The 16,868-nt window shown below is 39.9% G+C and overlaps 1 protein-coding gene across 2 annotated transcripts in view; it reads left to right on the forward strand.

Annotated features, from left to right (window-relative positions):
* The window catches only part of tbc1d14 (TBC1 domain family, member 14), a 38,302-nt gene that overhangs the window by 14,708 nt on the left and 6,726 nt on the right, over positions 1 to 16,868 (forward strand). For both annotated transcript variants that reach the window (XM_042512439.1, XM_042512438.1), the window contains 5 exons: positions 9,675 to 9,799; positions 12,187 to 12,269; positions 13,245 to 13,362; positions 15,299 to 15,405; positions 16,705 to 16,785. In XM_042512439.1, the coding sequence (XP_042368373.1) occupies positions 9,675 to 9,799; positions 12,187 to 12,269; positions 13,245 to 13,362; positions 15,299 to 15,405; positions 16,705 to 16,785 (514 nt within the window). The remainder of the gene's footprint in view (positions 1 to 9,674; positions 9,800 to 12,186; positions 12,270 to 13,244; positions 13,363 to 15,298; positions 15,406 to 16,704; positions 16,786 to 16,868) is intronic.

A 16,868-nucleotide genomic window follows, 5' to 3' on the forward strand; every position in this document is an offset into this window, starting at 1 on the left:
TTTTTTTTAAACATGCAGTGTTTTCCAAAGGCATGAAGCTATTTTCATGGAGCCATTTTAAAAAACATGCATTTAAAAAAAAAAAATTCATGTAGACATTTTTAAAATCTTGTAAGTCACTGCTTACATTTCTGAGCCATTTGTTATTAAGTTCCTTAACGATAGATTTTTTTTTTTTTTTTTGTAAAAAATTGTAGTTAGCTGTTTTTCTGACTAGCGCCTTGTGGTTAGCTTCTTATTTCAACAAAAATGTCATGTAGCTGTAGCTTGACTAAAATTTCCAATTAAAAAAAACTTGTAGCTATGGTAGCTACTGTAAAGTAGCACTTTAAAATAAAAAAAGGAGCAAAAGGAAGTATTATTCTAAGCTAAATCTTTTGCATGCATAGTCGATAGAATACATGATTACTTGACATACAACACAAAACAGCCAGAATGCAATAAAAACATTCCTGTATGTTCATTGTATAAGTTAAAATAGACTTCTAACCACTGATGGCTTTTGTTTAAACAACTTTTTCTGTGCCAGACTCTGAGCCTCGTGTGGCAGTAACATGCAACATGCGTGTAATGTCGTGCTTCAGCAAGCTGAGATTCAAAATGTCAAGGTCTTTGAGAGCACTTTTATGGATAACCAGCTGGTGAATGAGCCCTTTTATAATTTCCCACTGCCATTCAGAAAGCAGACAGGGAAGCGTCTCAGGGCCAATTAAAGAGCACAACATCTCCTTACTGGTAAAATAAACCAAAGAACAAGACGGCAGCTTGTAATTAGAGCCTGAAGGAGCCTGTTATTGTGCCACCATTTACCGTGTGAGTGACAGCGGGGAAGACGCACTCGCCTCTGTGCTCTTTGTGCTGTAAAAACCTGTCTGTAAGTTAATGCGCACTTCCCACAGTCTACATATCAGCCCTTTAAGATGTCACACATTGACTTTAAATAGCTCGCTATGTTGACTTTCTTGTTTTACTGTTTAGAAATTAAACCCCCTGTCTCCTCCACAAGTGCTGCTGTGAACACTCGTGCACACACCCACACGTGCTTCATATCTGAGGTCCATCTCCTTTGTGCTTGTAACCGTATATTGAACCTAAGGAATCAGTTAACAAGGCTAGGCTTTCAAGCTTTTGTCTTGCCTCTGACGCTGCTGTTCAAAGGCGAGGTCAGTACACTCTGTGTGTGTGTCAGTGTTTGTAACATGCTTTATTTGCCAAGGTTATTGTTCAGCTGCTGCGACACACAACGTGAGCTTTTTTCCACCAGTGATGTTTCTCCTTTGAGAGCGTCACTGTGAATCAGGTTTTACAGTCTAATTTACACCACTTCAGTCTGGGGACTTGAGTGTATCTGGAGGCCTCGGTAAAATGTCTAGCCTCAGTGAATTGCTGCCTGCTGCAGAAAGTTATTGTTCTGTCACCTGCTGAGCCTCTAAATTGCGTTGTGAGGCAGCCCAGGCATGTCTGAGTTATCAAGATTTGGGAGTGGAGCAGGATTGAAATATGATAATATTGCCAGCAGGGGTTTGAATTGTAATTTAAAGTCATTCAAACCGCTTCTAGACATATATGAATATGATGATGATGATGATGATGATGATGATGATGATGATGATGAAAAAGGAGCAAAGAAATCTGATCAACATGTTGTAGTATAAGTTTGAATAAGAGCATGTCGTAGTCAAATCTCATCATAACATCAGATTTAGATATAGGCTCAGGTGGTGTCACGGTATACCAGGGTATTTAGAAATCCCGACGGTGTGATTTTAAATACTGTCAAAAATATGGACCCTCATCTTTCTATTAACTTCATATTGGAGAGGCTGTATTGAGGCCATGTTTTGCATGCAGTGAGCATCACGTGCCCAGGTTACACCCGGTCCACACTGCATGCGTGAGAAGTGTGTGTTCACATCGGCAGCATTTGTTGTTGCGGCGCAGAGCTGCCTGCTGTTTACTACTGTATTTAAGTTTGTGAAGCCATGCAAGCCCCTGTATCCTCCACAATACGGTCCTGCAAATGTTTCACAGTAAAATTCAGTGTGTTGACAACTGATGAGATTCTGTCCACAGTTTCAGTTTTGTTTGTAATCCAGAACTATAAAAAAAAAACGTTAACTGTTTACCCTAGATTACTGAGCAGTAACACATAAAATATGACTTTCTTTTAAAAGCTGAACATCTCCCACAAGTCTGATGCTGTGTTGTTTGGCAATCATCTCATCCGTGCACTGTGTAGCGAGAGAAATTCTCCCAGAGCACAAGGTGTGTAACTTGTATCAGCTCTTTGTCTTCAGCTGCTTGTTAAATCCTGACTGGATTAAGAGAGCAGAAGGCTGAGTGTCTGAAACCTGAACTGTTACTCTGGGATTGATTAGAAAGGCTGCCAGGGCACAGCAGAGCGCAGAGCTCCTCTCAGTGCAGCGATGGTGACTAATCACACACGGCGGTGCTGATTTGCTGACACACACACGCACAGCAGCAGCGATAGACCTGATGCGGAGCCGCTCGCTGTAGCGTCACCGCTCAGAGAGAGGGAGAGAGAGAGGGGGAGGAAAATAGAGGGGTATCATGCTGCTGCTGCATCATTTCCAATGCGGGGTGTGTCCCTCCGTTGGCAGCCTGACTGTCCCTCTGCCCTCCTTTTTGATCTCCTCCTCCTCGTCTCCTTGCTCCTGGGTGTCTTGTTGCCAGGAGTGAGCCCCCCAGGAGCAGCAATGACGCTAGGCTAAGGTTTTGGAAACGAACCCCTACCGGAGGACTGGCTGTCTGTAAGGAACCGCAGCGTTCATGGTGAGTGAGCATTGGGAGGACAAGTGGGTGAGCTCGATGACCCACTGTCTCTCTCCTTGTCTGGCAGAATCAGAGGGCATTGGTAGTTGGAGCGTGAAAGAGACGCAGCAGAGGAGGATGATGGCTCGGGTTTCACATAATAGCCTCTTTCAGCTTGTCGTAGCTCTGCGCTTCGTGGTGCTTGTGGATGTCTCTAGAAAGATGAACTGTGGGTTGCCTGGATGTGTTGGTGGACTAATGTCCACTCTGGAGCTGACCCCTCTTCACTGCATGTAACTCGACGGAAAGCCTTCAACTTGGTACAACAAAAGCACGTGCAGCAGTGTGCCATCTTTTTTAAATTTGGCTTTTTGCAGCATGTCAGGGGATTTCATTGATGCAGTTAGCGCTCATCAGTGGGACTTTTTCTTTCCAGTAAAAAATGCTTGGATGAAAAAGTGTTGGATTGTATCTGTGTGTTGGGTGCCTTGGCTCATGGTTCCATCTGCCTGTCTGGATATTGTACATTTTTCTCATTTTGTCTCAACAACAATGCCAGATCATTACAGCCTCACTAACAGACTTGTGCTCCTCCACAGCTCCCCTGTGGTAACTGTAGCTCAGCTGTTGGTGTGTTAGATGCTGTCTGCCAAAAAAAAACTACATACAAGTGACTCATTCATTCAAAAATCGGTGTCATTTGCAGTCTCCTGTTACTATGAATAACCTGATATGATCACAGTGTGTGACTAAAGCACTCACACAGTCTACACTATATGCATTTTGGTGATAATTGGGTCAATTTGTCAAATGAAGCAAAATGATCTGATTGACCAAGACACAAGTTAAGACCAGGTGTAAACAGGCTCTTTGTTGTCTCAGTCATTAATTTCATTTGCTTCAGTCCAAACGGCACTTGAACATCTTTCCAAATTAGTCAGCACCGAGTATCAAAGACTGCCTAAATAATAAGATATAAAAAAGAAGTAACCACTGACATTTTTTCACTGTCCTCCATGCTGCTTTCTACTTTTTACTAACCTTGTTTTCGGGCATGTTTGTGACACTGATCATGACACATGAGAGGGAAAAAAACCCCAAAAAAGGCATATTTGTCTGCTGACAATGCAAAGGGAGCCTGTTTTAGTGGGCTTTCCTTCATTTAAAAAAACATCCATATATGCACAAATTTGGGCGAAGAAAGCATTAGTCAAGCACCCTGTATAATTCACTTTTACTATTTGAAAATACTGGTTTAAAAAATAATTTTTAATGTAATTACCTGCAGAAAGAAATCGGTGTGAAGAACGAGCTGAAATCGAATGACAGCTGTGTTTGGTGAACCCGTAACCTGTCCTGCAATAGCTGCTAAACAAACACACATACCTGCAGCCAACCGCAGGAGCCATCTGACTCATTCATACATTGTTCTGTGCTCGATTTGTTTTGGAAATGAGTTCGGGACTGCCTCGAGCAGTCAAAAGCTGTGTGTTTGGCATGCCGTGAAACCAGGCTAAGCACCCTGCTGTGGCCAGTGGTGTTTTCATGAGGACAGGATGCAAAAAGCTACCAATCCAAAGCCACACAGGAGCACAGTTTGACCAGAATTTGTAACACTTCACTTTGTGCCTTTTTGCACATAGAAGGAACTTGCGTAACATAACAACATACACTTACCCAAGCACTACTTCAGTATAATTGTGTAAGACATCTCAAGGCCACATGGTGTGATGCTACATTCAGAGAAATTTTAAATCGGTACAGAAAAGAAGTTGACGTCATCTTCAGAGTGCTGCTTCCTGGTGTCTGTAAAAACACAACAGCCATTAGCAGCCAGTATGTCTGCCAGCTAGCCAGTCACTGCTACCAGGAAATCGGAGAACAACTGAAAGCCAGTGTTACAAAGCCGGTTGCCCTGGCGGCAGGTTATCATGGGATACAGTTGCTATTCCAGCAGCTAAAAGCTACTTCACCATGCACAGATTAAAGTTCCACCCTAAGAGTGAGGAGATAGGACTGTTTTACCATTATTGTGAATATATAACATGTGTGACACTGTTTATCTGTCCGCTTCTAAATTACAATTACTGGAGGAATTCCACTGATTTTGTACATGAATGTCAGCACAGGTCTTAGGTAGTGCTACCTCATATGTAAAAAAAAAAACTTTAAAATTTTTGTGTTTCTGCAAGGACACCGTGTGAATTCTGACAAACTTTTCAGCACCATAAGTCTATTTGTTACTGTTGTAGCTTATCATTTTAGGTAGTTTCTCCCCCTCACATATTTCAAATACTTAAACACTTCTAGTTTCGCGATTTGCACTGTATTCCTATTCATATCACATTCACACACATCTTCCCTTCCACACACACACCTCTGTGAAGCTTCACACACATCCCGTCTTTTGTTTCACCTTGTCGGGATCACCTGCATTGCTGCTGGACAGATGCCAAATTGCTCCTTCCCTCCTTCCCACGCAGTCTGCCTCCCTCTCGTCTTCCTCTCCCTCCCTCTCTCTCTGCAGTCTCCATCTACTCTCATGGTGCAAAGCTCTGGATAACCTTTTTTATCGACCTGCAGCTGTTCCCGCGGGTACACACTGTCGTTAATAAAGCAAGCAGCAGTAAAGGCATGTTACCTATTCATTACCTCTGTGTTTGAATGTCTGCCTGCAGCTAATCTCACAAACTACTGCACCAATCAGCCTAATATTTTGCTGCTCAAGGCCCTCTTCGTGGTCGCAGTGATTTACAATTATTGAAAAACTTTTTTTAAAAGACTTTTTATACCTTTGTCGGCTGCTGACTCCTTAATCTTCTAAGTAGCTTGTGGGGGGAGGGGGGGGACCTTACCAAGTCTGTTGCAGGGCACACTTTGGCCCTCCAGAAACTGACATCTATTGAAAAGTTTGGTTGCATCTGCAAATTAATTAACTAGCATGGATCCCCCATGGTAGGTAAAAGACGATGTAGAGCCCTCCAGGGCGCCCTTCCAGTGGAGGAAACGAGTTGTAGTGCACTACCAGATGGCTTTAACGCTTTCCCCACCGGAGTATTATTTTTAAGTTGCCAGCCACCGCCAGCATTTTTGATCATATTCATTCATCTTTCAAGACCCCCAGAATATTTTGTTCTTTGAATATATTTTTAAAAGTAAAGCACAGACGAAATAACACATTAAAAAAAATAATATTTCAGCCTTTTTCATTCCTTTTTTTAATCAACATTGTAATTTGTGCATTTTCATCATTTTCAGATCGAAAGCTGAGAAAATTACATTTTTGACAAAAAAATAAAGTCGCTCAGAATATAGCGATGCTGAATATAGCGATAAAGTTGCCAATTTACCTCTTCCCCTTCCGGTTTCCAGCAGGATCCTCTTCTTGACCTGTTTTTGGTCACAACATCCACAACAGCTCCCCTTACTATATGACTGTGAAAACACAGATTTACCCTTTTTTTCCTTTTTTTTTTTTTTTTGCTAATTTTCAGGTAATTCCCTTAGATTTTTTTTAATTTTATTTTTTTCAAAAATTTTTTGTTAATTTTTGGTTCATTCTTTCCTAAGTTCCTCTTTCCTTTTTTCACGTTTTTGAAAGAAATTAGGCCAAATTGCTCAGGCTTCAAAAGTCACAAAAAGTTCACAAAAAGTCACTAGTTCAAGAAGTTTCTAGGGAATTTAGGGACTGATAGATGGAATCAGAGCATATGAAAGTGAGGATATGGACTGTAAAGAAGAAGAAGAGTAGGGGAAAGCGCACACACATGAGAATGGTGACTCACCCTCTGTGTAAGGCTCTACTCTCATCCCACTGCAGATTGCAGTCTTACCCATGAATCACCTCCGTTTCCAGCGGTGGAGGTTCCTGCCTCACTCTTTCTCCATCATTGCCCTCATTTGCTTCTGTCTCCTGAACTGCTTTCCTTTTACTGTCAGGCTTTCCCATAATCTCCCACCTCTTTGACATCACTCAGGTCCTCTTATTTGCACATAAACCGCTCTCTCCACTGTGTGTGGAAAAAGACGATACCCTGCTGTCACTTTGAAATGTGGCCACCTTTTTCTGGCACGGCCTTTCTTTATTCTTTGCAAGATAGGAAAAGTGGATACTGACAGCTGCTGCTCAGTGTTTACTCCCCCCTTTGAAGCAAAATTCTCCACACTTTCTTTTTTTTTTGAAGTTTTCAGCTATTTTATTTGCTCTCATTTTTGCTTTCTCGACAGAAGTTGGATAAGAAACTCAATTTAGGACTGTCATATCTGCCCATAAGATAGATAGAATACTCACCACAAACCTTCCCATAAAACCAGAACTGTATTTAAATTTAGATTTTTGTACAAGTACAAAATATTGTGTTCATTATTCACCTTTGAGGTGGTGCTTTAAGTATTATTTTTACCCTTTGACAGAGTCAAGTGTTAACCCTACAATTTTTTTCAGTCCCAAATATCTATCAGAATGGACTAATACCTGTTTAAATGTGAAATTCTTGTTACTGATTTTTTTATTTATGGCAATTTTTATCAATCCTGTAAATAGGGCTAGGAAAAATATATCAATATTACATAGATATTTTTATATGAGACTCTTTATTGTCATTCCAGCCTTACAATACATAAGAACAAAATTAAATACTCAGGTCTCAGTGATGATTAAATAATAAATGTTCTGAACTTACCAGACTGTTCTAGCTGTTCTACTATTTGCCCTCAGCCACTTAGTCATTAAAGTCACATTTTACTGAAAAATATTTATCAAAAATCTCTGTTTAAATATTTTGTGAAAACACCAACAGTCATCCGTATGATATGATAAATATCAAGGTATCTTGTGAAGGTTATAATAATAATTTCAATAGTTTATGGTGTCTATGTCTTTTTATGTCTCTCCTGTTACTTTTGTTCCGTGACTCCCTGCCCTCCTAAACCTGATTCATTTACCTTTATTTGTCCCCCAGGCTCTTGTACACCAGACAGCACCACAAAGACACATTAATAACAAGGCCTGCATCACTAACACTCACGCATGCACACTCACACTCTCCTTTTGTAGAAATAGGTTTTCCAGTCTGTATTGTGGCCTTTGCTGATCAATATGAGCGTCCCCGTGGCAGCACTGTGTTAAGCTGATTGCTTGCAGTCCTCAGCCTGCATTATTAACCAGCTCAGTGCACACTGGAGGCCATTTTGGACACACAGTGGGATGTGTGCGCTCATATTGCACTTGTCCTATTTACAGTAGCTTCCTAATTAACTAGAAGGGCAATCTAGTGTATTCCAACAGTTCCCTGAACTATTTGCACTACCTTTCAACTGCCTAATGCTGGACTTAAAGGGACAGTTAGCGCCAAAATCAAAAACAATTTATTTCTTTAACTCTTACCTGTTGTGCTGTTTATCAGTCTAGATTGTTTTGGTGGAGTTGCAGAGTCTCGGAGATATTGACTGTAGAGATGTCTGACTTCTCTCCAAAATCATGGAACTAGATAGCACTCAGCTTGTGGTGCTCAAATCGCCAAAGATAGACGTTTGAAAAACCTAATAGTAATGTCTCTTCCCAGAGATCAGTGTGGAGTTGTGAGCAGTTTCATGTAGGGGCAATTTTCTCTCTACAAAACTACACCCGCCAACTGTATCACCATGCAGAAGGAAGTGTGGATCTTCTGCCAGCTCGCCCAGCACCACTTAGTTAACTAACATTACAGCTCAGCCAAGGAGGATGCCAATAATGTTTACATCTGCCACAAGCCTCTCGTCCATAAGTAGATGCACACTTCCTTCTGCGCAATGATTCGGTCAGCAGATGTAGTTTAGTTGAGATAAAATAGTTCCTACATGAAACCTTCTGTGGATTATCATGAGTAACGGGGTCATGATTTCTGAAAAGGGACACTGCTGTCGAGTTGTTCAAATGCCAACTTTTTGCTGCTCAGAAGGAAGTGTGCATCTACTCATTAACGAGAGGCTAATGCTCAAAAAATACGTCATTTGGTTTGGCAGTGAACGGTCCCTTTAACTCCATCAGTAGGCAGCTGATAGAATACACTGTATTGTCTTTCTAGTTAATTATGAAGGTACTGGGGGTGAGCTGTCCCTTTTAAAATAAGAGCTGTCACCACACACACACACACACACACACACACACACACACACACACACACATACACAGAGCCTTTAAGTCAGCTGATAGTTGGCCTTGTGTTAAACTGCTGTGTGGCCTCAGCTTAGTCACATGGCCTCCTCTTTCTATAGGCCTGCATCATGCTCTCAGAGGTGAGGCAGAAACCACACACTCATTAGACACCAGCTGACAAATGCTCAGAGGCCAAAAGAGCAGTGTCGCAAGGCTGTCAAGAGATTTTCAAGTGTTTCTGTTTGACTTAATGCACACATAGTCATATTCTATATTTATTCTTATTCCTGTCTTCTCCTTTCCTCACACATTAAATCCTAGCAGTCTGTATCTGATCACAACACTTAGTTTGGAGGTCAGCTGTGGCTCTTGTGGCTTTTTTCTCTGCCTTTGGAAGTGCAAAGCATGTCCTATTCATACTGTGGCATGGAATATAAAGTAACTTACCATCTATGTTCCTCTATGTGTGTGTGTGTGTGTGTGTGTGTGTGTATGTGTGTGTATGTGTGTGTATATAAATGTTGGGAACCTCACAAAAAGCAATTTCAGAATCAGAATCAATTGTACAGGTATACAAAAAGAAATTTAGTCGCACAACCATAGCGGAGCTCAGTAAAATACACGCTCAGTACCTACATATGCATAGACATGAAAAGCTATATGCACAAAATAAATAAATAATACCATAGATAATTGAGAACATTGCACATATTCACTATGGTTAAAGCTCAACTTGTGTCTAAATTCTGTGGTTTTTTGTATGCAGGAATATGAAACAAAGAGTGGCAGAGCTGGACCTGGCAACCCGACATCTCCCAGGCAGGGTGTGAGGAAAAACCTGGACTTTGAGCCCCTCTCCACCACCGCGCTTATACTGGAGGACAGACCTGCGTATGTAAACACATTCACACACGCACAAAGACACACTGTCTTACATCGTATTAGACTATCCCACGTTTTTTCGTCCTCTTTCTCTGCCAGCAGAGTTTGCTCATCAGACAACAAAGCCACGTCTGTTGTCTTTTGATATCTTCATTCCTCCTTTATCAGCCCTCCTTCCTGTGTCATTAGACTCCATTCAGCATTGTTCCAGCCCTCGCTGCGTCCCTGTTTGTATCACACACGGTAAAAGAGAGGCGCTGCTGAAAGTTTAATGGCCCTCCCTCAGCCTGGCTCCATACGTACATGCAGGCTCACAGACAGACGTATGCAGGGCCTCATGTTTCATTCAGCGGTGCTGGCTCAGACACAGAAGTAGCACTGGTGCCGCTAAGGGAACACGGTGAATGAAAACAACAGTAGAACTTAGCCTGATTTTCTGTGTGAACACGAGGAAGTTTATTCTAACACCATGACAATGGCAAAAAGAGTTCAGCTGCTGCATGAAACAACACAAAGATCATGTAGAAAAGTGCACATAGTATATTTTTAGGGTGTAGTGCTATTGGCAGAGTTAAATTAGAGTGCACCGTTTATTTGTACTCGTATAATAGAAGAAGAGTATTTTTTTTATTTAAGTTTAATTTATTTGCATGAAATTTTCTCAGGATAAAATATAACATGGTAAAATTACAAAGTAAGGTTTGCTGTGCAGGAGAGGAAAGAAGACCCAAAGTCCTCCTCTTCAAATCAACCAAATCTAAGTCTTTAAAACCTTGTAAATCAAAAAGCAGAACAAAAAACAACATGAAAAAAGTCAGAAAAATCCGGTTTTATTGCCGAATACATTTACATTTACATATACAAGGAATTTGACTTGGTGTTTCGGTGCAAAACAGTTAACATAAAGAAAGAATAAAAAATATTGAATTTAAATAGTATAAGAGATTTAAAAAAAATATAGAAGCAATTTAAAAATATAAAATGAAAAAACAATATAAAGAACACAACATGTATGTACAAAAGGTACAATGGAGGAAGTGTAGAAGAACATGCAGCGAAAAAGAAACAGGAAATGAAAAAAAGAAAATACTCAAGACAAAGTTTGGAAGAATATCAATGTGCAAGAGTTGCAATACATATAGTCTATTCTGCTTAGAAACTTTTTAAAATGAGTTTTGAAAGTGAATAAGGTATTCAGGGTTTTACATAGTGAATTCCAGAGATGAGGACCTCTAAATCTGATGAAAAATTAATGACTTGTAGTGCAACAGTAAGATAAATGAAAGTCCTTTGGATGCCTTATTGAATAGGAGTAAATGTCTGATGATAAGGAATAAGTATGAAATGTACCTGGAAGCTCTTCCTTTAGATATATGAATTTAAACAAAAACACATGATAAAAAAGTATTTACAGAGTTTAAATTTCCCTAAACAAGGGTGCAGATGACTTTTGGCTTGTGTTTGAAATCATTTTTAAAAACCTCTTTCGGATTAAAATAATCTAATAGAGACAGGAAGAATATGTAGCAGCCCAAACAATATTCCAATAACTGATACATGGATGGATTGGACTTTTAATACAAAGTTAAATGAAAAGACAAATGAACCAGAGACCAGAACAGATTTTTCTCAGTATTACAGTCATTTTCATTTACCTTTTACAAACATGATCAACATGTTTTTTCCAAGTCAGTCTTTCATCTACAATAACTCATAAGAATTGGGACTGATGTAAGAATTTAATTATATAGCGCTTTTAAAAACAGAGCTTACAAAGTGCTTTGACAAACAAGGCAAAGCAGAAACAAAAAGCGATTCTTGCAGAGGCAACGAAACGATAAGCCAAAAAAAAAATACCCGAACTAATTAAAGACAAAAGAAAGAAACAATAACAAGACAAAAATAACACACCAATAAGAGTAAATACCGTTCAAAGAATACTGGCAGGAAACACAGAAATGATAGTATTAATAATATAATTAAATATGATCGGGGCAGAATAAATGAGCAAATTTAAAAAAATGATTTATACATACATACATATATATATAATAGATTAGATTAGAAGCTACCAAATGCACCTTGAGTTAGTTTTTCTCTCTTTAATGATTCATAGAAGAAGAAAGTAAAAAAATAAAATGCAAATGCGCAAATGTCAGTTGGATCAACACACTTAATATCCACCGGATGATCCGCAGTTGTTTATCAAACACAGCACAGTTAACTACATGAGCAAAAAGAAAGTTACAAGGCTAAATAAACACGGACCTGTTCTTCCGTCTGTGTTTTCGCTTTATAGCACACAAGCTTTCCTAACATGAATAATGCAAGTTCAGCTCAGAGAACATGCAGCTGCTACTTCATTTCCCTGCACTGATGATGTATGTGACTTACAGGAACCTGCCTGCCAAGCCAGCCGAGGAGGCCCAGAAGCACAGACAGCAGTATGAAGAGATGGTGGCCCAGGCCAAGAAGAGAGGTGAGCTCAATGGACAGAGTAATCACGACTCCATTACTGTCTTGTTCCAGAGCGTTCAGCCGCAGAGAGTGAAGCAGTCTTCTGCCTTTTTCTTTTTTTGGTTCACTTGTCAGGCAAGCGGGACAGAAATCCACTTACCTGAAGTCAATATTTACTCGCCCCTACAGAGCGTGTTAGTTGTTATCAAATAACAATAACGATTTGATGTCAATTTTCATAAAAATGATCCCTGCTTATTCGCCATGCTCTCAAAATTTGTGGCGAAATACGCAATACAGTCATAAAGGTTCACCAGCTTCCTCTAACACTACCTAACTAAACTCCTGTTTCCAGGATAATTAAAATGCTCGCTTGTAGGGGTGTAATGATACATTGAACTTGACTGATGTATGAATTCAGTTATCAGTGGTTCAATAATAATAATAATACTAGTAAACTTTATTTATAGAGCACTTTTCATACAAGGGATGCATCTCAAAGTACTTCACAATAGAAAAAAAAAGCAACCCAAAAAAACACAAGATTAGACAATCAAACGACAGGCAGTGATAAACAAAACATGAAAGTAAAGGTAAAAAGTAAAGTTACCACTAAGAATAGTAAAATTGATTGAGAATTGATTAAAAAAATGATAATTACAATTACTTTATTTAAAAGCCAGACTAAATATATCCGTTTTTAGTTGTTGTTTAAAAATGTCACTGATGCAAAATGTGAAAACAGCTATCTATATCATCTTCTCGGCCTTTATTTTGAAATTCTGTGTCAAACACACGACGGCAGGCAGCTAAAATAAGACGATGCGGATACGGTTATTCAGCAGTTTGAAAATATTTGGATTTCAGAGAAAATCTGGGTCAACAAAAGAGGCGCATGCAGTATGTAAACAATGCTGTGAATATGAAATAAAGCCATGCAGCAGTGCACATGTATCCATCCTGTCCGCTGATGTTTGCTGCACGCTGCTGTCTGCAGAGTTGAAGGAGGCTCAGAAGAGGAAGAAGCAGCTGGAGGATCGGTGTAAGCTCGAGGAGAGCATCGGCACAGCCGCCCAGATCTGGAACCAGGAGATCTTACCCAACTGGAGTACAATGTGAGTGCAAACAAAAACGAACGAAAACAATGATTCCCATGCACTTTTTATAGCAACTTACTTCTTTGTTACAGAGAATGAATTTACACTAATCAACGGAAAAGTACAGTAATTTAAACAAAGAATTGTAGCTTAACTTTTAAACACAAAAATTGATCAGAAAAATCTATAATTGTTTGGGAAAAAAAAGGTTTTTGTTGTTTGATTTTTCCAAATTGGCTCTGGTAACCCGGACCTGTTGTGGAAAATTAAAGTTAAAAAGCAGCCAGGTTCCTTTAGGAAGCAATCCAAGCATCTCAGTTGTCCTTTTTGTTCCACTTTTGTTTTTGTGGGAATATGAGAGGATCAGTTTCCAAACCAACACCAGTAAACCCCATCTGACCATGCAGTTCAGTATCTTCTCTTAGCCCGAAAAAGAAAAAGAGAAACAATACAGTGTACAACATTTCAGGGTCCCCTGCAGATGCTTAAAAAAGTCTTAAAAGGCATTGAATTCATTAATCTAAAAATAAGGCCCTAATTGGTATTAAAATGACTTAAATTAATCCTTTAAAAGTCTTAAAAATGTCCAGACATGGGATGCATAATTTTATGAATCTTTTTTTATGCCTTGCATTGAAAAATCTCAAAAATAATTGGTAACATCTTTTTTTTTTTTTTTTAATAGTCTAGAAAACAGACCAGATGTGCCAGATATATCCCACATCTGTTGGTAAACTGAATAGATAATATTATGATAAGATAATATGTTCATTGTCTTCCACCTGCTCCGCTCTAAAAAGACTTGTTTTTCCCAACATTTGATATAAATAATCTTAACTTTTTCACTGCACAAAAAAGTCATGTTTTGCAATAAACATTTGGGCAAAATAAAATTGTTCAGTTTTGGTTATTAGAAAATTGGCGTTGAACTTAGTTCTGAGTGCTATTAAAAAGTCTTTAAAAGTCTTAAATCTAACTCGCCTTTAGCTGTAGGAACCCTGTATTTACAAACATTTAGGGCAAAAATCAAACCATATGACATAAATCATCGTCATCACTGTCTATTGCAAAAACTCTTTTAACATCTGCAGCTTTGTGATAAAAATACCCTGTTACTGCCTGATGTGCCAGTGACTTGACTGTACATCTCAGCATACTGCTGTTTTATAACACCACAGTATATAAGTATAAGTTATACAGTTATTGCTGAATGACCAGGCCCTCAGTTTAATACCTGAAATGTGTTTATCAGTGTGTTGCCCTGAACATAAGATGTATTTCACACTCAATACAGTGTATATCTGAGTCATTAATGGAGTCATCTGTAAAATAATGACCAAAATATTACAACCTAGAGGCCGACATGGGGAATACTAATTGCCATGCATCAAATTCTCATTACTGATCATTTTACTGAACAGCTGCTGCAGACGAGCGCTGCAGGAGAAAACACAAACATCATATTCTGACATGATGAGTCATTATGGGATTAACAAACACAATGTGCTTCACAGGCAGAGCTGCCACACATTCATTCCAGCATTTTGATTTGAGTTAATATCGCCGTCAGGGCCTCTTGTCATACATTCCTATTGCACGACTTTGTTGTATACTTGATTTCGATTGGTCGATGGTTGATACACGCTTTTATTTCTGAATAATGATGCGCTGTGAAAAGTGAAATTACCTGGGAAAAGTCTGCTTAAAATGTATAATAACTCAGTCAAAAGAAGAATAAATTATAGCAGTTTGCTCAGTGTTTAACATTTAAAATACTTGTGAAAGACATCTGAATGCAGATCATTAAAAATGATGTTGATCCAGGTTTTAAGGTTTGAGGGTTAAGGGTTAAGGAGCTAACTGTAGAAATGTGACCGCCACCTTGTGGCTCTGATCAATATATGATATGAAGCTGCCTCTGATGTGCTAAACTTTACATTTAACCTTCCTCCAGGTGTACGTCTCGACGAGTGAGAGACCTGTGGTGGCAGGGCATCCCCCCCAGCGTGAGAGGCAAAGTGTGGAGTCTGGCTGTGGGCAACGAGCTCAACATCACACACGGTACGCATGCGTGACAGAGTGTGTGTTATTTCGAGAACATAATTGTCACAACTGTATTTAACTTGAGTCATGTCCTGCTCTGCACTGTCACCAGACTAGTCTTTGTTCATCACTTAAAAACACACCAGTATGTACACACAAACTATACACACACACATGCGCACACACACAGACACGCACACAGAGTCGGGGTGAAGCAGTTTGTCTCAGTTTTTGTAACTGAATACGTGGCCTTAAGTTAGATAGAAGAGGAAGAGAAAGAGTGTGTCCATTAAGACAGAGCATTGTCCAATGATTACCTCAGTGCAAGAAGGAGCAAGCTGCATTTCAATGAGCTCTCCACTTTGGCTGGAGATTACACACGCACTCACACACACACACACACACACCGCAGAATCATTTCCCACATGCTAAAGGAGCACCGACTTCAAATCACTCAGTGAAAGCTCCTCCAGGGTTCTTGCAGATAAGCACTGACTGCTGAGCTGGCCCTTTCCGCTTTGTAGCGCTCAGCCTTTTAAATGGAGCACAGTCCTCTGCATTAGCACTCTACACATACACACACATGCACACACACAGTCACACGGAGCTCAGTCCTCTTTAAAGTTGTCCTTCTTTTCATAAGTAGCAGCTCAGTGACAGTATTCCCCCATTTTAAGTAAAGAGGCTTTATTACTGCTGCTAATGCCACCACTGCCAACTCTGTAATTCCTAACAGGGTTCTCACGGTCATTGAAAACCTGGAAAAATCATGGAATTTCACAATTCCATTTTCCAAGCCCTAAAAAAAATGATATTTTTCTCCCATCTGTAATAAAAGTCCCACTGCATTACGTTGTTAGCTCATTAAGAAAAAGTCTGAAATATTCTTGTTAATATTCACCATATTTATTGCTCTTTTATCCCTGAAGTATATTTTCCCATGAGGCCGCTGTTCTTTTCTCAGCTCTTGTTCAGCTCGGCCTGCAGTTGATAATATGGATGTACCGTCAGCTCAGGGCCACCGGTGCAGAGCTCCTCGTCATGTTTTAGAAAGCTCATTATTTCCATCCAGCGTCTCATCACTAGAGGGCGGCCACAGGTCAAAGCACAGACCGGGAGACTCAGTGCACTGCACCAAGAGCCTGTAATCACCTTTAGTGTGAGCGCTGCAGAGTAATGACAAGAGCTGAATGCTTTTATCACCTCAAGTGGTTTCTGTGCAGTCATCATGTTCTCCTCTCAGTGTCTGCAGCCTCTTGTCTTCCTCCCTTTCTCTCATATTGATTGTACGGTGGTGCTGTTATGTGTCCCCCGCAGAGCTGTACAGCATCTGTTTGGCACGGGCAAAAGAGAAGTGTAGGACCACGCCGGCACCTTCCTCAGAGACCGAAACTGAAGGTTGAAAATCTCTCAACTGTGTCCTATCACTTTGACCATATTAATTCAAAGCAATAGCTTTGGATGTCAGATTGGGGGTCATA

Source organism: Plectropomus leopardus, chromosome 23, assembly GCF_008729295.1.
Source record: "Plectropomus leopardus isolate mb chromosome 23, YSFRI_Pleo_2.0, whole genome shotgun sequence".
NCBI classification, from domain to species: Eukaryota; Metazoa; Chordata; class Actinopteri; order Perciformes; family Serranidae; genus Plectropomus; species Plectropomus leopardus.